The sequence below is a fragment of the Cupressus sempervirens genome, chromosome 1, assembly GCF_028749045.1.
Source record: "Cupressus sempervirens isolate cs-2001-9-10 chromosome 1, ASM2874904v1, whole genome shotgun sequence".
Taxonomy (NCBI): Eukaryota; Viridiplantae; Streptophyta; class Pinopsida; order Cupressales; family Cupressaceae; genus Cupressus; species Cupressus sempervirens.
Window position 1 is genome coordinate 294,238,971 of NC_143118.1, and position 23,268 is coordinate 294,262,238.

Sequence of the window (23,268 nt, forward strand, 5' to 3'; positions counted from 1 at the left end):
CACAAGGGTCAAATGCTATCCTTGAGATGTCACTTGGTAGTACTCAAGAAAGGGGTATTAATGACACAATTTATGATGCAGATTAATGCACTGATGAGTCTGATTCTTCAAATCAGACCTTAGCAAATGAGTTTGAATATTCAGTTGTTGGCATGGAGCCCCAGGATTGTGAGCTAGAGGAACATGTAGTTGAGTTATCTATTGAAAGACATAGCAGCAGTACCTTGGATGTTGATGTGCGTATGGATGATAGCACACAACATAATGGGTCTAATTCAGATTCATTTCAGTTAGGGAGCTTGCTTTGGAATGGGCAGTTACATAGACCTCATCATTTGATTGAGCCATTTAAGGTGGATATGAAAGTTGATCATCTACATAGTGGAGCAGCCTCTAGTATTTTGATTACACATGCAGAAGGTAAAACTTTACAATGGCATGATATCATTATTGATTTGTTTGAGGACAATTGTGTTATGCTTCACCATTCTCCATATAATGAAAATGTCAACACTATGATAACATCCATTGATGGCAGCCTTACACCTATTGATAAATTGAAAGATATCAATTATACAAGAGCTAGTTTAACATACTTTGGCATTAAAGAGGTGAAGAAGTTTACGGAAATGAATGGTGAATGGTTGCAAAAAGCTAAAAATGCTAAATCGCTGGCTGCCAAGGCAAGACAACATCTTCAAAAAGTCAAAGGAAAGGTCAATCTCCTCAACATAGCAAGGAAAAAGAGGATGGATAACATTAGAAGACTCTTATTTCAAACAGAGAATGAATCTAAAAAGGTACTTGGATCCAATGACAACAATGAAGTTGACGAGTCTGGTCAATTAAAGGATTTGGTAAAGATTCAAAACATGAAGGAACAAGAACAGTTTGAGGGTTCTTCATGTGCGGCTGAAGTTGCTTATAGCTTGGAGACTCAGTTGAAGGTGAAGAAGGATGAGATTATTGTAGCATTATCTCATTATGACATGATGCACAAACAAATTGAGGATCATATTTGGGCAGTTCAGAAAAAGTTAGATCCAAAGGGGGAATCAACAACACCCCTAGATAGAGAAATTCTTAATGATTTGAGTAGAACGAAGTTTAGTTTTTATTGCAAAGGGGCGCATGATGCAAACCATGATTGCCCATTAAGGTGTAAAGGGAAGATTGATTGTGTTATGTGGGCATAGAATGAGTATTCTGAGTCTGAAAATTTGGAGCAGAAATTTTATCAAGAAGGGCCTGAGCTAGCAAGATTAGAACATGACGAAGAAAGGGCTGAAAGGGAAGAGTCAATTTAGCTACAGGGAGCATGTCTCACTAACATACAACGTGAGGGATCCTTTAGGATGCGTGGAGTTTTAGTTGGGCAAAAGATCATTACCTTGCTTTATATAGGAGCCACACATAATTTCATTGATGCTTGGTTGGTTGAAAGATGCAACATACAGACAAAGGTCTTTGAGGGTATAAGAGTAAAGGTTACAAATGGTTACACTCTTAGGTGCGACAAGAAGATTTCAAATCTGTCCATGCATTTGAATAACTTTGAGTTTAATGCAGATTTTTATGTTTTAAACATGGGAGATGCTGATATGGTATTGTGAATGACATGGCTTCATGACATAGATTGTGTTTTGATGCCAATACATGAGGAGCAACAAAAACATGTTTATCATCTAGACATACAATAGTTGAGGCAGTTTGTGTTAATTTTTGTGTACAACAAATTTTGGAGGGATTATATTCTGCATCTTGATACAGGTTTGAGCATTCTTGGCAAAGAGACCTTACATGTCAAGGAATTGAAGTGTGAGTTAGGCTCTAGAGAGCTGTTGTACTTAGGACATATTAGCACACAGGGAGTATCCATGGATCTAGACAAGGTTAAGGCAATCATTGAGTGGCCTACACCTAAGAGTCTCATACAACTTAGAGGAATTTTGCGCTTATGTGGTTTTTACTGCAAATTTGTTAATGGATATTCATGACATGCAACACCACTTCCTGATCTAACCAAGAAGGGATATCTTAGGAACTATATTGTAGGGCAGCAAAAGGGATGGGTTAAGTGGATATGTTTTTGTGAATATTGCTATAATACTACCTGGCATCTTTCTATTTAGATGACACCATTTATGGTCTTGTATGGTTATGAGGCACCCAACCTTCTTGATTTATTGTTGAGTGATAGTAGAGTGCCTAGTTTTGGAGCTTTGTTGCAAGGAAATCAAGATATCATGAGGGCTCTCAAGGAGAATATTCAGAGAGCACAAATCCAGCAGAAGCAATATGTAGATCAGGAAAGAGTTGAACATTCATTCCAGGTAGGATATATGGTGTACTTGATGCTACAACCTTATAGACATTCTACACTTGAGAAGAATGGTACAGGGAAGCTCAAGCCACGATACTATGGACCCTTTAGAATCATTAGGTGTGTGGGTGAGGTAGCTTATGAATTGAAGTTACTAGCTAATAGTAAGGTCCATAATGCTTTTCATGTGTTGCACCTCAAAAAGGTGTTAGGACATCATGTGGACCCTTATACAATTCTACCACCCTTAGATGATGAGGGTAAGTTGACTTTGGTACCTGAGGCTATATTGGATGTTAGGGAGAAACAGTTGAGGAGACAAGTTATCAGGGAATATTTGATCAAATGGAAGGACTTGCTAGTTGATGATGCTACTTGGGAAGGTGAGGAAATTTCATAGCATTCAAAGTTGACATTGCTTGAGGACAAGCAATTTCAAGAGGGGTCGATTGTAATGTCCCCATCTTTTTAGCCTCTTAGTAGAGTTCTTAACCTTTACATTCTTCGAAGGCTAAGTGGAGAAATACAGAGATATTAAATTAATTTCTTATAAAGTCAATAAATAAATAAAAATTAAAAGGTGACTTTATATTTAATTAATTTAATTTTTTAGAAGCACAACTAATTATTGTATTCGAAAAGGGGAAGCTTCTAGAGAGTGCATTTTTTGGAAGTACAACTAATTATTGCCTTGAAAAGGGGGAAGCTTATAGAGTGTAATTAAATAATATTTTATTTCCTTCTAGAAGGGTGAAGGAAAAGAATAAATAGAGGCAAGAGCTTCATTGTTAAGTATCTAATTATTTTCAATTGCATTTGATATAAACTTGGAAGAAGAAACTAAGGGTTTCTGATTTCAGTTAGCCATTGGAGAGCATCAATTCTTCAGTGTTGCAACCATTTGAGGTGGTGAAATATCCACTGAATTTGGCATTCAGGAGGGCTTCATTCTGGAGTTCTATTTGTGCTTAAAGTTAAGGAATAACCGAAGGGTTTGAAGAATATTGAAGGACTATCGAGTGCAGACTTGAAGATTCATCTTTGACAGCCATTAGTAATCATTTTTTTTTCCTTGCTAGTATAGTAAATGTGAACAATGCCGCGCTACAGTATTTATGCTTGATTCCGATTGCCACTTTCATCTCCGTCTGTGAGCGTCACTATTATCAGGTTCCTTTTGCAACTATTAGTAGTAAGCATTGTAATCTTAGGCATATAATTTTGCTGTTGTATGTGATGATTTAGAATCGGATTTGGCATTGTTGTAGTCATTATTGTAAGCGCATTTGTCTTGGCAAATTCATAGCAACATTGTACATGAGAATGAGTTCAATAAAGGAGATATATGTTGCATACCATTTGTTTGATAAAATGTCCATCTAATAGCATATATGATCAGCATGATAGTTGTATGCCAGTTGTTTGTCAAAATGTCAACTGGCTACAGGTATGCATTCCATATCTAGTTTCCATGTAAATGCATTGAAAATACCAAAAAGAACTGTGCTTGCATATTAGTTAATTGTAAGAGGTATTGTAATATCATTTGCGAACATTTTAAATTTCTTAGCATCATTCAAACTATATCAAACAATCTGAAACACAAAAAATCAGAAAAGAGAAAGGTAGCATACAACTGTTTGACAATATTCTTTGAGCTAAAATTAGTGAGTTTGGGCAAGGGATATTACATTGGTATCCGAGCTTGCTTGCAAAGTGCATCATTCAAACTATATCAAACAATTTGAAACACAAAAATTGAGAAAATAGAAAGGCAACATGCAAGTGTTTGACAATATTCTTTGAGCTAAAATCAGTCAGTTTGGGCAAGGGATATTACATTGGTATCAGAGCTTGCTTGCAAAGTGTTTTGTCAAAATTTTGTCAAACACTTTGCACACAAGGGATATATTGTAGATATAATTCTGATTTCTTCCTAAATGCCAAATTTTAATAAATATGCTTGCAAAGAACTCCAAAACATCTAACAATGGAGATGCAAATATTTTTGTATATTTTGAAACATAGAGCATTGACTATAAATGAGAAAATATTCATCTACAACAATAAGACATTAGGGCAACAAATTCTGATGTAAAAAACTCCAATATAAATCAAATTACAAATGATTTCTAAATTCTTACACATGCCCTAAGATTTCCTCAATTCAATTGCCTTCTTGCCTTGTTCAAACCTTTTTCTCATAGGGGTGAAAATCACTCATGGGAGAGGAATTTTGATTCCTCTCATTTTCCTTTGAATTCAATCTTGCCTTCAACTGATTTTATCACCATTTCATTCTCTCATTCCTTCTTCAAATTTTCCTTGCAATTTCTAGATTTTAATCATCATTTTGGGAAACAAAAACATGTTCTCATTTGCACAAGTTGGTTCTATGTTTCATTCTCTTTTCTTCTTCTCCTCTTACCCTTCCTTTTCACGCTATTGTGGAGACCAAGGATCAGATTTCAATCATTGGTATATAGGGAGGAATTTGGACATGTGAAAGGAAGTACAGATCCTTTTCCCCTGTGTTTTCTTCAAAATCACCTTTCTATTGAGTTTGTCCAATTGCCCAACCTCTCATTTAATTGATTATTGCCATTTTGAAGGGCTCGAATCATGTTTTCATGCCAAAAATGGCAAATAGAAATTAAGGGGTAGAGAGAAATTTATATTCATCTTGTCAATTTAATCTCTACCTTAGCCCAATTAGTCTTAATTTCTTAATCTTAGGATCAGACTTTATTTAATTTTGGTCTTTATTTAAGTCCAAAGGCCTCAAATTCACATTTTCTTGACTTCTTACAAGGGTAGAATTTGGGCCTAGGAGAGGAATTTGGATTACTCCAAGGCTAGCGGATTCCAACATGCCTTGGAGAATCCTCCTCTTGCATTTTGTTTCAAATCCCCTGCTCAATTTGACTTTTGGATTCCTCATTAAATTTCTCAAACTTAGGATCAGATTTCATTCATTTTTGGGCTTTGTTTAAGTCCAAAGGTCTCAAATTCACATTTTCTTCACTTCTTGGGGCAAAATTTGGGCTAAGGAGAGGAATTTGGATTACTCCAAGGCTAGCGGATTCTGTGATGCCTTGGGGAATCCTCCACTTGCATTTTGTTTCAATTCTCCCACTCAATTATCCTCTTGGATTCTCACCTAATTCGTTGTTTCCCTTTGCAATGCCGTTTTAAGGAATTTTGTTGAGTTTGGCCAGCTTTCATGTGAGGTGGAAATGGAGGCATAGAGAATTCTTTTGAATCCTTTCACTTCAAACTACCCAAATTTGCAACCTTTTACTAAGAACTCGCCAATGTCTTGATCTCCATTACGCTTCTCAAATTTGTTGCTCGTTATTTCATGAAAATTGGAGACTACATCCATGTTTTCGCGATTCCAAGCACAAGGTGGAGATTGAGGTGTAGAGAGGAATTAAGATTCCTTAAAGGCAGGAGGATTCCACCTTGCCTTGATAAATTTTCCTCTTTCATTTCGTTTCATTTCCTGTGCCTCTACAACTACTCCATATGTTAGTTTCACTTTAGTGTTTTCCCCATTCATCATTTCATAAACCTTTGCCCTTAATTGTCTTGAATATGGCGGTGGAAATCAAGGGGTGGAGAGGAGTTTTCTTCTCATATTTAAAACACTTATATTTTCGTTATCCACCTTGATTCCATTCGAAACTCGCAGCCTTCATTGTACAATGAACTTGTCCAACCTTAAGGATGCTCTTTCAAAGCCAAGCTTGAGAGTTGAAATTAGAGACATGAGAGAAATTTTGATATCCGTATAGCTGGTGGAATCCTCCATGCTTAGAGGAATTTTCTTCTGATATTTAAAACACTTCTATTTTCATTATCCACCTTGATTCCATTCCAAACTCGCAGCCTTCATTGTACAATGAACTTGTCCAACCTTAAGGATGCTCTTTCAAAGCCAAGCTTGAGAGTTGAAATTAGAGACATGAGAGAAATTTTGATATCCCTATAGCCGGTGGAATCCTCCATGCTTAGAGGAATTTTCCTCTTGGACATTCATTTCCCCACTTGTCTTGAACTTGATTTTCACCCTTTACTACTACTTAGACCTCACAACTGTTATTCTTACTCATCCAAACTCCTAATGACCCTGTCCATAGGCGAATTGGAGGGGATTTGCATGATTTCAAGAAATCAAGAGGAGGGTGGAGTTTTGAGGCATGAGAGGAATTTTGATTCCTCTAGAACTTAGGGATTCCACTATGCTCAAAGGAATTTTTCGCTTGGACATGCATTTTCCTCACTCTAGTTTTTTATTCTCTCTTGACAATTTGTCCTCAAACAGTGCCACTTAGTCATTTGAATTGCTTAATAACCTTCCTATAAGTGGATTCAAGGGCGAGGACATAAATTTAAGGGAGACAAATTCGAGTGCCACAAAAGGGGTGGGATTTGGGCACATTAGTGGAACTTGAATTCCTCGAGGGCAGGGAGATTACACCCTACTCAAAGGAATTTTCGTCTTAACACACCTTCACTTGTAAACAATTACTTAACAACCCGCTTATAAGTGGGGATTGAAGGGAGAGGACAAAAATTTGAGTGACACAAAAGAGGTGGAATTTGGGCACATTAGAGGAATTTGGATTCCTTTAGGGCAGGCACTTTCTACCCTACTGAGAGGTGTTGAAAGTTTAGCATCAGTCAAAGTAATACTAAGTATTTAATCTATTATGCTCTGATATATACACACACACATATACATATGATAATATGCACACGTATATATGTACAGATATGTATGTATATAAGTTAGACAAGACATGATCCAGAGCAGGCATATATATTATTGTTGTTACCGATTCATATTGGGTTATTGCCTTGATTGATATTACTACTGCTACCAATTCACATCGGATTACCTTCAGTTATTGAGTATCATCACTGATTAGGAATCGGGCTTCATTTGTATTACCATTGATATACATTAAGAGTATTATCGAACAGGTTGTTTTGGCATGATTAATTACCAAGTGATTATGGTCAACAAATGGTTTTTTATGACCACGTAGGGTCATGACCCTACGTGGCCTTTGGCCACGTAGAGTAATGACCATACGGGGACATAACCCTTCACATTTATATGTATAGTTACTCTCATCGGTGGACAAGGCAATATGAAAGACATAACATACTTGCAGTCCCAAAATTAACAAAGCAACATTTTAGATTACAAACTACATTCTTGTCATCATTCGTCATTCCAGTCACAGCATATCAGAAGCATTTTGAAGGTATCTACCTGTTGCATTCAAGTAACCCAAAGTAAGTAAAGTCTGATATAAATCTATTATCATTTCTATTAGTGATCCTATAAATTAACATGGTATTAGAGCCATTCTGATAAGAAATTTTATTCATAACATTTTAGACTTTACCATTTCTTAAATTCTTTAAAAATCAAAATGGTTAACCATGTAAGGTTAGAGGATAGATTGGAGGGGGCATCAAATTTTTCTTTCATGGACAATTCGTGTCATGATAATCCTAAGAGAAATAGAATTAGAAGAATATGTAGAAACAAATAAAACTATTCCAGAAAATGATCCAGACAAAACAATATGGAAAATGCACAAAAATAAAGCCATGAAAATAATTATAGAAAGGATCATATTCTCCCATCTATGTCTAGCCTTTCTACAACATTTGAAATGTTCTCCACTATCAAGAACACCTTTGAAATCAATAATACTAGTAGGTTGCTGACATTAAAGCAGGATTTATTATACATAAAAATGAACAGTGGGGAAACTATCACTTACTATTTTCTAAGAATCGTTGAACTAAAAGATCAGCTTGGTACAATTGGAAGTCAAGTTAGTGATAAAGAACTTACTATGGTTGCCCTAAGGGGACTTTCTCTATCTCAGGAAACTTTTATTCAAGGACTAAGCTCTCGGCCTGAGCTTCCAAAATTTGAATTACTCAAGAATGAATGCAATCAAGAGGAATCAAGATTAGTCTCAAGGGGGATAAGCCTAAATAAAGAGGGAGACATTCATGGACTTCAAGTAAGTTCCAACAGGAAAGGAAAATTCAATCGAAATAGGAGAGAATCCAACAAACTTTACAAGAAAAGAGATTGGTCAAAAGTGAGATGGTTTAAATTCGACAAAATTGGTCACTCTCATAATGTCTGCCCTGAACATAAAAGGATTCAAGCTGCTCTAGTAGAAATAAAAGAAGAAAATGAGGAAGTAGAAGAAAATCATGCATTTTATCTAGCACTCTTCAATGAGTTAAACTCAAATAAAAACACTTGTATCATAAACAATGGAGCATCTCGACATATAACAGGTTTTAGAGACAAATTCGAAAACTTATCAGAATGCAACTCAGAAGAGGTAACCACCAGGGATAACTCCACACATCCAATTAAAGGTATTGGATCTTGTTACATTCATCTAAATTCTGGCATTACTCTTCAACTTAACAATGTTTTATATGTACTTGGAATTAAAAGAAACCTAGTCTGTATATTTGGCCTTTCTAATCAAGGATACAAAACTATTGGTGTTAGAGACGGGAGTTTATATAAACTTTGCAATTAACAAAATTTTGCACTAGGTCATGAAATCTCAGAGTCTATAGAAATATGGCATAGGAGAGTAGGTTACCTACATTTCCAAGCATTATCATCTGTAGGGAAAATTGTCAAAGGGTTACCTAATGTAAAATCAGATCACTTAGGTGTCTGCAAAGGTTGTGCCCTAGGTAAAAATGTCAAGAAAACCTTTCCTAAAAGTGTTCATAAATCTAAAGCAATACTTGAACTCATTCACTCTAACCTATGTGGTCTTATGTTTGTACCCTCTCTAAATGGGTGACTCTATTATGTAATCTTTATTGATGATTATTCTAGGAGAACTTGGATCTATTTCCTAAAACAAAAGGAATCTAGTGAAGTACTCTCAAAATTCAAAGAATTTAAAGCTCTAGTAGAAAATCAGTCAGGAAAGAAAATCAAAAGTTTAAGATCAGATAATGGAGAGTACATCTCTGAAATTTTTAAAGATTTTGCATTACTGTTGGGATTAAGAGGGAGTTTTTTGTACCTTATAATCCTCAATAGAATGGAGTTGCAGAATGTAAGAAAAGATCAATTATCGAGTCAGCCAAAGCTATGATGCATGATCAAAACCTTCATACTTTGTTTTGGGTTGAAGCATTTAACACTGTTGTTTATATTCAAAATCGTTGTCCGCACTCATTCTTGTAAAATACCACTCCAGAAGAAGTATTTACAGGCATCAAACTAGATCTAAGTCATCTAAGGATATTTGGGTGGCCAGTCTATGTGCACATTCCTAAAGAAAAGAGAACAAAGCTAGAACCATCCAAGAAGAAAGGAATTCTCATCAGGGATAGTGAAAACTCCAAAGGCTACAGGGTCTATATTCTAGGTCAGAGAACAATTGAAATCAGTAGGGAAGTTAAATTTGAAGAAGACATTGCCTTCAACCTTTCTAAAAATAATGACGAGATATTCATAGAACCTACCACTGAGACAAATGAGGATTGTTCGATAGAGAATGAGAGGGAGAGTGACACTTCATCTCCTATACCTACTTCAAATGATGTTGAAAATAACAACAATAAAAAGTGATCACTTTGGGCCAGAAAATTCATAGAAGAAAATCATGTTGAAGCTGATGAAGTATTAAAAGAAAGCAAGAAAACAAGAACTTAGTCTTGTTATGTTGCATTAGTAATAAAACTTATCAAATCAGATCCTTTTAATACGAAAGAAGCCTTATCAAGTCAATCTTGGAAGGAAGGTATGATTGAATAATACAATTCAATATTAAAAAATGTTGTATGGGACATTGTACTTAGACCTAAAAACAAGTTAGTAGTTTCTTCCAAATGGCTGTACAAAATCAAGCATGCACCTGATGACAAATTGAAAAATACAAAGCTAGAGTTGTAACACGAGGTTTCTCACAAAAGGAAGGTATTGATTATGAGGAAACTTTTGCTCAGGTTGCTAGGTATACATCAGTTAGAACTATCTTGGCCATTGCAGCATCTAAAGGATGGAAAGTCTATCAAATGGATGTTAAGACAACTTTTCTAAATGGTGAAATTGAAGAAGTGTATATTGAACAACTTGAAGGGTTTATTACTCACAACAAGAATATTCATGTATGCAAGTTAAAGAAAGCACTATATGGGTTCAAACAAGCTCCAAGAGCATGGTATAAAAGAATAGACAGTTATCTTACAAAGCTAGGGTATTTTAAAAATGAAGCTGACCCTAATCTATATTTCATAATAGATGGAAATGACATTATTATTCTGGTGTTATATTTTGGTGACTTATTAATTAAAGGTGAAGAACATTTAATAAGAAAATGCAAACAAGAATTGGCAGTTGAATTTAACATGAAAGACTTAGGTCTTCTTCACTACATCCTAGGACTGGAAGTTTGGCAAAAGGGAAACTACATCTTTCTAAACCAAGGAAAATATACTATTGATATTCTAAGTAAGTTTGGAATGATGGATTGTAGACCAACTTCTACTACTATGGAATTTAATCTACATAAACTGAAGGACATCATGGATAAATCTGAACTTGTTGATCCTACTCTCTACAGATAGATCATTGGCTCATTGATGTATTTAGGAAATACTCGTCTTGACATATGCTATACTACTAACTCATTGAGTCAGTTCATGGTTACTCTGAAGAAGATTCACTTGATGGCAGCTAAACATATCCTGAGATACCTAAGAGGAACTATTGGCATGGGAATTAGATATGATCGAGTTGAGATAAATCTTCATGGTTTTTCAGATTCAGATTGGGCAGGCAGTTCTACTAAGCATAAGAGTACTTAAGGATGTTGCTTCAGTCTTGGGTCCAGGATAATTTTCTGATTCAGCAAGAAACAATCCTTAGTTGCACTAAGCTCTATAGAAGTAGAATACATAGCCACCTCCTTTGGAGCCAGAGAAGCTGTATGGCTATGAAAGTTTTTATTTGATCAGTTCAGACAAACCTTGAAGCCTACTATCATTCATTGTGATAACTAGAGTTGTATTAAACTATCAGCTAATCCAATGTTTCACAATTGGTCAAAGCATATTGAAATTCCCTATCACTACATCAGAGATATGGTAGATCGAGATATCATTAAACTTGAGTACATTAGTACTAATGAACAGACAATTGATTTTTTTACCAAGCCTTTTGCTAAAGTGAAGTTGGTATACTTTAGAGAAAAACTTGGTATGATTAAATTGTAATTTTGCACATAGAATTTAATTTCAATTCATATGTGTTTATGCTTCTATGATTGTTGCTTTAGATATGTAATGAAAGGTGACGATCTTTCAAGTACATATATATTGAAAAGGTAATCTTTTTAAGGTGACGATCTTACAAATGATAGGCCTATTATTATGACTGTTGGTCGAGATATTCGGGAAGTCATGAATAACAAATACATTATGATTACTCTAGATATTGTTTCGGACAATTAGAGATCATAATTTATGTTATGGTAGTGTATATAGCATTGTGATTTATGTTATTTGACGAGTCTCTATTTCTTAGAATAGTAGTGTCAAATAATCTAGTATGTGTAGATATTCTAATATCTGGATTCTTTATTACTTCGCCCTTGCGAAAGAGGAAGTGTTGAAAGTTTAGCATTAGTCAAAGTAATATTGAGTATCTGAATCTATTATGCCCTAATACACACACACACACACACACACACACACATGCGCGTGCGCGTTCACATATGATAATTTGCATATGTATATATGTATGTATGTAACTTAGACAAGACATGATTTAGATCGGGCATATATATTATTGTTATTATCAATTCACATTGGGTTATTGCCATGATTGATATTACTACTGCTACCGATTCACATCGAGTTATTGCCATGATTGATATTACTACTGCTACCGATTCACATCAGATTACCTTTAGTTATTGAGCATTATCTTTGATCAGGAATCGGGCTTCATTTCTACTACCATCGATATACATTAAGAGTATTATCGAACATGTTGTTATCAGGCATGATTAATTGCCGAGTGATTATGGTTAACAAACGGATGTTTATGACCACATAGGGTCATGACCTTATGTGGCCTTTGGCCATGTAGAGTTATGCCCCTATGGGAACATAACCCTTCACATTTATATGTATAGTTACTCTCATCGGTGGGCAAGGCAATATGAAAGACATAACATACTTGCAGTCCAAGAACTAACAAAGCAACATTGCAGATTACAAACTACATTCCTGTCAGCATTCGACATTCCAGTCACAGCATATCAGAAGCATTTTGAAGGTATCTACCTATTGCATTTAAGTAAGTAAAGTCTGATATAAATTTGTTTTTCATTTCTATCAGAGATCCTATAAATCATAGTAACGAGAATCGTGTTGAAATCGCGTGAATCGCCGATTCAGCGATTAGATTCATGCACGCCGATTTTTTCGGTGTCGAAAATCGTGATCGGCGATTTCATCGGGTGAATTGCCTGAATCACATGTATCGGCGATTCACTCAAAAAATCGTCTGAATCGCCATCAGAAATTGCCAAAAATCGGCTGGCAGTAGCAAGCATGTTTAGTTGGAAATAATAAAAAAATCAGTTATGTTTTTTGCTTTCTTTTTTACCTTTCCTCTTTGTTATAACCCTAAAGGGCCTTCTAATTGTTAAGCATGACTAGAAGAGAGGAGAAGAGAAAAGAACCATAGGTTATTAAAAAAAAATTAAAAAAATGATGACAAATAAAAAATGTTTAGAATGCATAACGGATGATGTCCAAGAGAAGGGAAAGACATAATCAGGTAGTAAAACATCAGCGATTCCCAGAAAGAGTGTGGGATCAGAAGAAAATCACAAAAACATTGTGTTCCATGTAGTTTTGTGTGGGTTTCAAAGTGCTAATTTGGTCTTGGCGGCGGGGGTGTTGCCCCTCGACCTCGCCCTGTATCGCAAGGAGCGTGCGAGGCGTTGCCCCCTAGACCCCCAGTCACTGCGGTTATCAGTCGTGGGAAGTCTGACCAGTTGATGAGACCTGAAGCTGTTGCAGGCATGTAGTGTCTGTGGTGGAGAGAACAACAGAGAAAGCCTTTTGAGAGGGGTGATATGCTTTGAAGCACTTGGAGTAGGTGTTGGATGTGAAGTTGTCTTATAAAAACTCTTTACCCCATGTGGTAAACACAAACTTCCATGTTTATATATGTTAAGTTTCAACTTCTATTCGATGATATTATAGTGTGTTTAAGTTATATTCAATAAAGGGTGCATGAAATAAGTCTTAAATTGTTAAAATCTCTATGTTTAAAGGGTTTTTTCAAATTTGCCGATTCATCACTGATCCATCCCTGATTCACCTCTGATTCACAATTCGATTCGGCCATGCCGATTCTGATACGATTCCGATTCTTGTTACTATGCTATAAATTAACAAGAGGAACTTTCTTCTTAACACCACTTTATCTCAAAACAACATTTTCTTGCATTCTCCTTCACCTTTCTCACCAATTAGCACTTAGAATATTTCTTTGCAAGGCACAATTTTAGGGAGACTGAGAAAATTGGATTCCCCCACGGAAGGCGGAATCTGCCATGCCCAAAAGAGATTTCCGCTTTGCAACTCGTTGTCTACACTTTGTCATTTTCTCAACTCAGATTGTGGGAGGATTTATATAAAATATAACATTTAAGAAGTTATATTTTATATAATTACTCTTAGGATGTTTGTGATAGGTTTCAATTCCATAAGAGTTATATTAAAGATTCTAGATTTTGGGAGTTTTTCAGAAAATTCCAGACATAGCCTAATTTTAGGATTTAGCACGCCTTGATAGTGTTGCCTCCCATAACCTATCCTCAATTTCTAAAGTTAAATTGAAGCTTAAAAAAGGATTTTCAAAAGGTTCTAACTCATTTCAACATAGATCCTTTAATTTCAACTCCACCTCCCTAGCTAGCTTAGCCCAACTCTCACATCCCAAATAGGCTTGGCTTTCTAGCAAGCCAAAATTGCTGCCAACTAAAGCGACCTAAGGCCACTACTCCTACCGCTAAAGCAAAAAGAGGGTTCCCCTTTTGCAATGGGGCGATGGTGTGAAAACCCCACAGCAAGTCTACAATTGGCCATCCATCCATTAACGAGGACAAACAAGATTTTAATTTGAGATTGAGGATAAGGTAAAGATGCAAATTCAAGTTGGAAGTTAACAAACCAAGTGAATGAACAAGTCTTCAAGCAAATAGGAATTTTCATCAACTCGAATCCAAGTTCAATTGAACTAAAAGGAACAATTCAACTACATAAAGTACCTATAGCACTTATGCAAGATCAAGGTCATAACATCAAAATTTGAAGTACAAGCAAGTTTACAATCATCGCTATGAGAAGATTTCAACGAAGTTAGAGAAAATTAAAATTTGAAAAGATAAAGCAATTTGGGAATGAACCAAGACATTTGAAGGCTTGGTAATGTTTAGTATCAAGAGATATTTTCTCATCACTAAGGGCCTATTTGGCTGCGGGAATAGGAATAGCTATTCTGGAATACTTATTCTAGAATAGAAAATGGGGCTACGTATTTCTGTTCTCTGTTTGGTTCAGCCAATATTTGATGGGGATTTCACGGACCCCAAAATTTATGTTTTCTAAAATAAATAAAAATGGAATAGGAATACGTATTCCAATAACACCTATTTGGGTGGAATTGCAAAACCCCATTTTGGGGCCAAAATTGGAATACGTATTCCTATTTTACTTCGTATTCCAATTTTGATTTGGTGCATCCAAACGAAAAATTCAAAATTTTAAGAATTTACATATGCCTATTCCGCTTGTATTCCCGTTGCCAAATGGGCCCTAAGGAATTTGTAAGAACCCCTGTTTTTTCTAGCCAGTGATGGATATTATTTTGTTTTGTGTTTGGTTTTGAATGTATTCATGCTTGTGTTTTTGATTTTGAATTTAGAAAGATAATTGACAAGACAGAAATATAGTTTTCACAAGATATTAACTGAAATTGAATGCAATTTTTAAGAGCTGGAAGTGATCTTTATTCCCTTTAAGAGAGTATATACACACTCAAATTTGGAAAAGCATATGCAGAGGGACAAGCTGATTGCTTGCATTGAAATCTGGAATATAATTACCAACAATGTAAGTTCTGATATAAGTCAGATTTGCTGTAGATAACTGTTTCTCCCTCTTGATAATGGCCCAAATTACTTCCTTACTGCTAACTGTCCAAGGTATGGCCAAGAAATGCAACAAGAGATATTTGTTTAAGCCTAGGAGGGAATTGTTTCACAAGAATGCCAATATATGGCTCCAGGTTTTTTCTGGAAGTAATCTCTGAAATTTTGCCTCTAAACCCATAAGACTTTCACTAATTTCACTCAATGAAGACCTTTAAATGAAGCCCTTCGTTAAGAAATAATTCGATTGATTTCTCACAACCTCAAAACTGCAAAAGGAATGAAGATTAAACATTCTCCAATGCCCGAGTATAGCTGAACCCCTTGTTTCAATTGCACAAACTCCAAAGACAACAGATTTGCAATGACAATTATCATTAATAACGAGTCTGTTTTTCCTTTTAATGTGCTTTTATGATCCCAATATCGTTAATATCTTTTAAATCCACTCTTAGATTTTTAATAAAACTTTATAATAAGGCTTCAAATTTGGGCGCTCACATTCATGGATTATGAATGCAAATTAATATCATTTAAAAATAATATAACTTTTGTGAACATTGACTCTAATAAAATACTTTAATGTTTTGGCCTCCGAATTATAATCACAAATTGCACTTTAAGTCACTTAAAAAAAGGATCATGGCCCCATTGAATATAAAGTCACCTTTTAACTTTATAAATAATTCTAAATACACTTATCATTTTAATAATAATTAAAATAACTCCACAAATATTCATTATTTATCAATTCTGTTTGAACTTGGAAGTCAATCATCATGTCCCCTATGCACCCAATTGCCGTAGTAAAAATAGGAAGGTCCCTCTATCAACCATTGACTTACTGTAAATAGTAAGTACCTCATCTTTTGATCAAACCAATTGTGCATTACAATCATAGCTTGTTCAGATGCCCTAGTATAAATAGTAACACTGACTTTCCTGAAATAGTCACTTAACATAAATAGTAAGTGAACCAAATTGAGCCCAGTGAGACCTCTGGTGGAGAATACACAATGATCTTTGCCAAAGAGGGACCCACTTTCCAACTACCTTAGCCTACAAGGGTTAGTGATAGGCTAATCCGACAAACTCCCATGCTCGCAAAAATGGGGACATTACAAAATTGATGAAATCTATGAGAAAAATATGTTGAGGTGGCACCCACTCATTTTCAACCAATCAAATGGCTTCTCTTGCATGTGTCTAAGCATATTCTATTCAAGTGGATCGTGCCAAGTGTACACATGGAGTGCACATCATGCTTTTACCTAAAGCAATGTAATTTTCTCATTGGTCCACAAGATGGTGCCTTCATGTAATTGGACAAGCATTTAATGTTTGTATCTTTTAATTGGATTAGGTATTTATTGGATGAATTTGGGCTCTTGATCTTGAATTAATCTTGGGCACCCATTGTTATTGAACTACTATAAAAGGCCAAGGTCTTGTCATTTGTAAAAGTGGAGATTTGGAGAAATTGTTGCTATATATTGCCAAATTGTTCTTAATTAATTGTTGGTCTTCATGGTGAATCGCTTGCATTATTTTGGAGTATTGCATGCTTTCTACCTGTCTTTGCTTGAGTCCATTTTTTTCATGTTGATTAGAAGTAGTGTTTAATGTGAATATAATCATGCAACATCAAATTATACAAAAAGAGAAGTGAAGTGACCTCAATTCAACTTCCATACAAGAAAGAGAGCAACCCTTGCTCTTTTGACACATATATCAAAACAAAAAACTGCAAGCTTGCAAAATATAAACACATATTTCTTCCAAGTGAAAATGCACATATAACATATTCATCTCTGCTCTTTCCACGAGAAACCCTTGCTCTCCCAAGTTATATATCAAAACAAAACACTACAAGCATGCAAAATAAACACATATTTCTCCCAAGTGAAAGTGCACATATATCATCTGTTCTCTTTACAAACACATTCATGCAAAGAGAAAATAACAGAAAGGAAAAAAATGGGTTGTCTCTCAAGATAGAATTTAATGGAGACAAAGCATCTTTCTCCTTGAATCCTCATCTCTACACTCTTGAAGTTCTCAACATGCTATGAGGATCCCTAGAAATCTCAAGAATTCTTAACAGAATAAAATTTAAACAAAATTCTTTCCTATCTTTTAAATTGCCAAGTCAAAATTACAAAAATGAGAAATTGGCCATTCTAAGGCAAAAGGAGAGCTAATATGGGAGTGCTATCCCACACATATCCATTTCCATTCAATAGAATGGAGACACATGCCATCCAACTTGCCTATGTATCTACCATCTTACTAGAATTAATTGCAAGGGCTTACCTTGGATGTGAACCTACATGGGCACACCTTGTCAAGGCATGGGAAGTGGATTGTAAGCCACTTGCATCTCGTTTGGGAAGATAAAAGATTGTCCAAGTGACCTCTCAATTATTTTTAAATGCATTTTATTCCCAAGAGTGGAACAAGTATTTATAAATTCATACAATAGGCTGAACCTGAAAAGATACCCTGTCCCAACGTAACAACCCAGGTGGATTAAAATTACAAAATACTCAGAAATCATTTCTTACACTCTTTAAAAGATAGCCCAAAGATAAACTTGAGTTTGCATTTGAAGAATAAATTAGTCATAAGTTTTGTTTTCATTAACATTTCTAACAAAATAATGATATAAGACTAAAGTAAAAAATAATTATTTTAGACTAAATGACTAAAACTCAGAGTCAACTGATTTTGAAAATTTGAGTCATATTCCTCAAATGCCACTTAATAAAATTACTAAAGTTGTGAGCATCGAACCAAGTTCTATCCAAAAAAAATCATAAATGCAGTCAACTTGCCCACAATATTGCTTGCACATTGGTATAGGGAGGCTGGATGCTGGGGGTCCTATTCTAGCAAAGCACATTGTGGGTTCAAACAATGCCTTTCTTGGACAACCTGCTCAAATTCCCATTGAATTTATTGTTTGGGCATACAAGTGTACAAGCCTGGTTATTCTCTCCACTTGGACAGCCTGGACTTACAACATTACAACCACCTCTGGAGGAAACTTTGAAATTTTGCTTGAATGGGATTTCTTGTTGTATTGTTGTATGTCCAGAGGAACAATGCTAGCCTTTATGCTTCTGATTGTGATGATGATTGACATCAACGACAGATTTTTGTCCATTCCAGATGATTAACAGACAACATTATCATCAACTTAAATGAAAAGGTAAATACATGTGCAAAAATAATATCCCAATAACATACTTTTCTTTCTTGGAGCAATCTTGTACGTGTAATATGCCCTTTCCTTTTGGGCTTAATGGCTCCATTCTTGACTGCTAATCTTTTTTCTTGCATTCAGACATCTTGCTTTGATAATGAACTTTCTTTCCCTAATTGTCCACTCTTTGTATACTGATAAATTTATCTTCATCTATTGATCTTATTCTGCAAGCTAGATTTCCTTTTTATTTACAAGGTGCAATTGTTTTTGACATTTTGCCATGATTGTCAAGTTGCTGAGACTTTACCGACTACCATAACTCAGAATAAGGTGAAGCAAAATTTCATCAATTTACATAATAGAATTTGGCACCTAAAATGACAGAATAGAGCAGCTAAGTCACCTGACTGACTTTTACTGAACTATTATTGTCATTTTAAGGAATAGGGGTTTGTGTTTCCTTGCTATGACTTATTTTGCAATATTATCTTGATTATGATATTAAAGTTTTAGTAATCATCTAAAGTTTTACAGTGGAAAAAATGGTAAAATTGTAAGTTCAGGTTATTTTCAATTTGATGCTTTAAGATGTGCCTATTGATTTTTGAGCTAGTAACATTTAATGGAATGGAAATAAGTACCGTTTGTAGGTTTCTTCCATTTCTATTATTTCCGAATTTCAAGATTTGTTCTAGAAAAAGGCAGTGACTATGAATGTATCAAATTTATATATTCTTACACGTGCATCGGACCCCTAAGTGAACATGGATGGGAGTATTCTTTTTAAATAGGTATTCGTACACATGCACTGGACTTCTTATTTTAGTGTCTGCATTTAGTAATAGGTAACATGGTATCTTCTTGTATATTTGATCATTTTTAATATGATTTGCAACAATCTTTTTGTTTGTTTTGTGTTCATGTATGTTGTAATCAATAGGAGTATGAGCTGTGTGTTTTCAACTGCAGGACCTGGAGCTCCTTCAGTTTTTAATTGTGTAAGTGTTCTCCACGTGCTCATTTTATGGAAAAACTATCTAGTTTATAATTCATCCTTTTACAATGCACTTCAATGTTTATCAATAAAATCTGAATATGAAAGATAATTATTGTTGCAATTCTTAGCATTTTTATTGTTCAGTAATTGACTCCACCAAATTAGGTTCTATAAGAAGCAATATATGGTATCTTGCAACCTTTTCCATGCTTTAAACTTTATGCAATCTTTTGTTATTTAAATCAGTACATATATGCATGGGAAACCTTTGACCAATAAATTCTGGTTACCAAGGAGATCAAGGATCTTATCAATGTTAAGGTAGTTGTTGCTCTCAAATCTTAACTCAATACTAAACACTGTTAAATACAGTTGAAGATATACATATACATATATATATATATATATATATATATATATACATACATATATATATATATATATATATATATATATATATATATATATATATATATATATACATACATATATATATATATATATATATATATATATATATATATATATATATATATATATATGTAGACACACACACACACACACACACACATACACATATATCATTTCATAGTGCATGGTAACTTGCCCTGAATCTCAAAACAAATGGATAGACAGTAGTAAACTTCTGCATTCAATTTCTGATCGACAACTATAATTTCATGCAATCTGTTCTAGCAGCGTGATAACATTTTCTAGGTCTTATCTGAAGTCAGTAGTATCAATAACAGAAAATCATATAAAAAGAATGCAGGTCATGTTTCATGTTGGAGAATAAAATCCAAAGTAACAAAAAATGCCATTGAATTCAGAAAGAAGAGTCCATTACTTTTATGAACCAACTTCATGTCACTCTTGCAGGTTGTGGAAATTGGGAAAGGAAGCAAGGTTAAGTATGAGCTGGACAAGAGAACTGGTTTGATCAAGGTATATTTGTATGTTTTCCGACAATTTAAAAATTAATATGAATAAATGGGGGGCAGTACATTATGTGTTACAAGTCTTTTCTCTGATGCACTCTTGGCATGATTGTAAAAACACAGGTGGATCGTGTTTTATACTCATCTGTTGTTTATCCTCACAATTATGGATTCATTCCTCGCACATTATGTGAGGATGGTGACCCCATGGATGTGTTAGTTCTTATGCAGGTATATAATGTTATTTCCATCTTGAATTTGTAGTTTATGTGTTAATGCCACTTCTTTTATCAATGCATTATTATCTGTTAATATACGAGTGTAATTATATTGGCCAAATAAATAATTACTCCCCTGGATTCAGAGTATATATTGTATGCAATTATTTTTGAGTCACTGATAAAGAATGTGAAGATACAGAAAATGGCTGTTAAAGTTCAGTTTAAATAAAGCTGGCTTATATCAATCTTAGGAGTAAGCAATATTAAGCAGATGGTTAAAATTTTATGCTATGGAAGAAAACAGCAGCCGACTTGATTATGTGCATATTGCATAAAATGAAGTTACATTATCAAGAGTGAGAAAGGAGTGAAACAACCAGTCCAAATGTGACCCAACTTTTTTTGCTGTGTTTTTTCTTTGAAGTCTCAGATACAAAAATATATGGTTTCCTGAGTTTTGTATGTTTGTTTTGACAAGTTTCTATTGAAATTTCTTTGCAAGATAAATAGAGACACATGGAATGAACTAAATAAAGAGCTTCTAAATTCAGAGTTCAGTCAAAGAAATATAGAAATATTTCATTGCATTTTCTGACCTGATACAGGCATATACAGCAGTCAAGAGTCTAATTCATCTTCGGATTTTGTATCATATAGCATGCAAACAAGGATATTACGAAAATACATTACACATGGTGTATAATGCATTTGATCTGTTTATGTACTTATATAATTATATTGGGCAAATAAATTATTACTCCCCTGGGTTCAGAGTATGTATTCTATGTAATTATTTTGGAGTCACTGAGAAAGATTGGGAAGATAATGAAAATGGCTGTTAAATTCCAGGTTGGAATAAAGCTGGCTTATATCAATCTTTGGAGTAAGCAATGTTAAAGCAAATGGTTAAATTTCTATGCTGTGGAATACAACGGTGTCTGACTTGATTACATGCATATTGGATAGAATGAAGCTACATTGCCAAGACCGAGAAAGGAGTGTGAAGTAATGTGTCCAAATGTGACCCAACTCTTTTCGCTGTGTTTCTTCTTTGAAGTTTAGAATACGAAAAGATACGGCTTCCTGAGCTTTGTAAGAGTTTGGCAAAAAAAATTCTTTTGACAAGTTTCTATGGAAATTTCTTTGCAAGATGAGATATTTATGGAATGAACAGAAATAAAGAGCCTCTAAATTCAGAATTCCGTCAAAGAAATATAGAAATATTGCATTGCATTTCTGACCTGATATAGGCATATACTTCAGTCAAGAGTTTAATTCATCTTGCAAGTTTGTATCAAACAGCGTGCAAGCAAAGATATTCTGAAAATACATTACATTGGTGTATGAAGGTTCAACTCAAAGCAGCAAGTACTCTTCCAGCAGTATAATATTCGCGCAAAATAAATTTTAACCTCAGCAATCACTAGAGGGTAGAACGAAAATGTTTGCTGTCCTTAAATCTGATGTAAAGGACATATTACAACATTGCAGATATAAACTGAAGCAGAATGTAAATAGAAGCCAAGAGAATTCTCAACGTCTAATTCCAAGAAGCCTCACGATACTCCATGGGCTCTATCACAATGTCCACACCTTTCAAACTGATCACCCATTCTCACACAGAACATTTATGTATTTATAGTTTATCTCACAATCATCTGCAAAGTATTACCAATTTATTATAATATAGTATCTTCGAAATGAAGTTCAAAGCTCAGATGCAGTTTGAAGTATTTAGTACTAAGTTCATAGAATATAGCCGCTGGAAATGAAATTACAGATTTACTAACTCCAAACTCTATCAAAATAATACCTACTTCTGTGAACTTTGTGACTGCTCTAGCATGCAGGATGAAATGCTTAGTATTAAAAAATGAAACACCAAATATCAAATCCTCTCTTGAATATCGATACCATGTATGTTAAAGATTGCAAAGAATGATCATAAAGGCGACTCTAAGGTTCCTATTTTTGCTGGTAACCATGAGGGGACTTACGCTATTCATTCAATGGAATATCAACTTTCTAATGTGAATGATTTGGCAATTTGAGCTCTTTAACTACTAAAAAAATAGGGTGCAAACAAATAAATGGTTTAAGAAGCCAATCAAAATCTAACAGTGCAAGACAATAGTGATGGTGAGGTGAGACTGAACCAACCCTTGCTTCGCCAAATCAATTATACAAAGGAGAGTGCAATCTTCTAAGGTTGCGTGGATGATTTTCATATTGTCAATACTCATTCAAATATCTAATGATGACACAATCTAAATGAACATTTCCAATTGAATTTAAGTGCTTGCAATTAGTTCAGACCAAATTCACACTGCT

The 23,268-nt window shown here is 34.7% G+C and overlaps 1 protein-coding gene across 2 annotated transcripts in view; it reads left to right on the forward strand.

Moving 5' to 3' along the window:
* LOC149577270 (soluble inorganic pyrophosphatase PPA1-like) overlaps positions 1-23,268 on the forward strand; it is a 119,661-nt gene that overhangs the window by 52,621 nt on the left and 43,772 nt on the right. For both annotated transcript variants that reach the window (XM_089822982.1, XM_089822974.1), the window contains exons 3-5: positions 19,751-19,779; positions 20,658-20,723; positions 20,840-20,947. In XM_089822982.1, the coding sequence (XP_089679108.1) occupies positions 19,751-19,779; positions 20,658-20,723; positions 20,840-20,947 (203 nt within the window). The remainder of the gene's footprint in view (positions 1-19,750; positions 19,780-20,657; positions 20,724-20,839; positions 20,948-23,268) is intronic.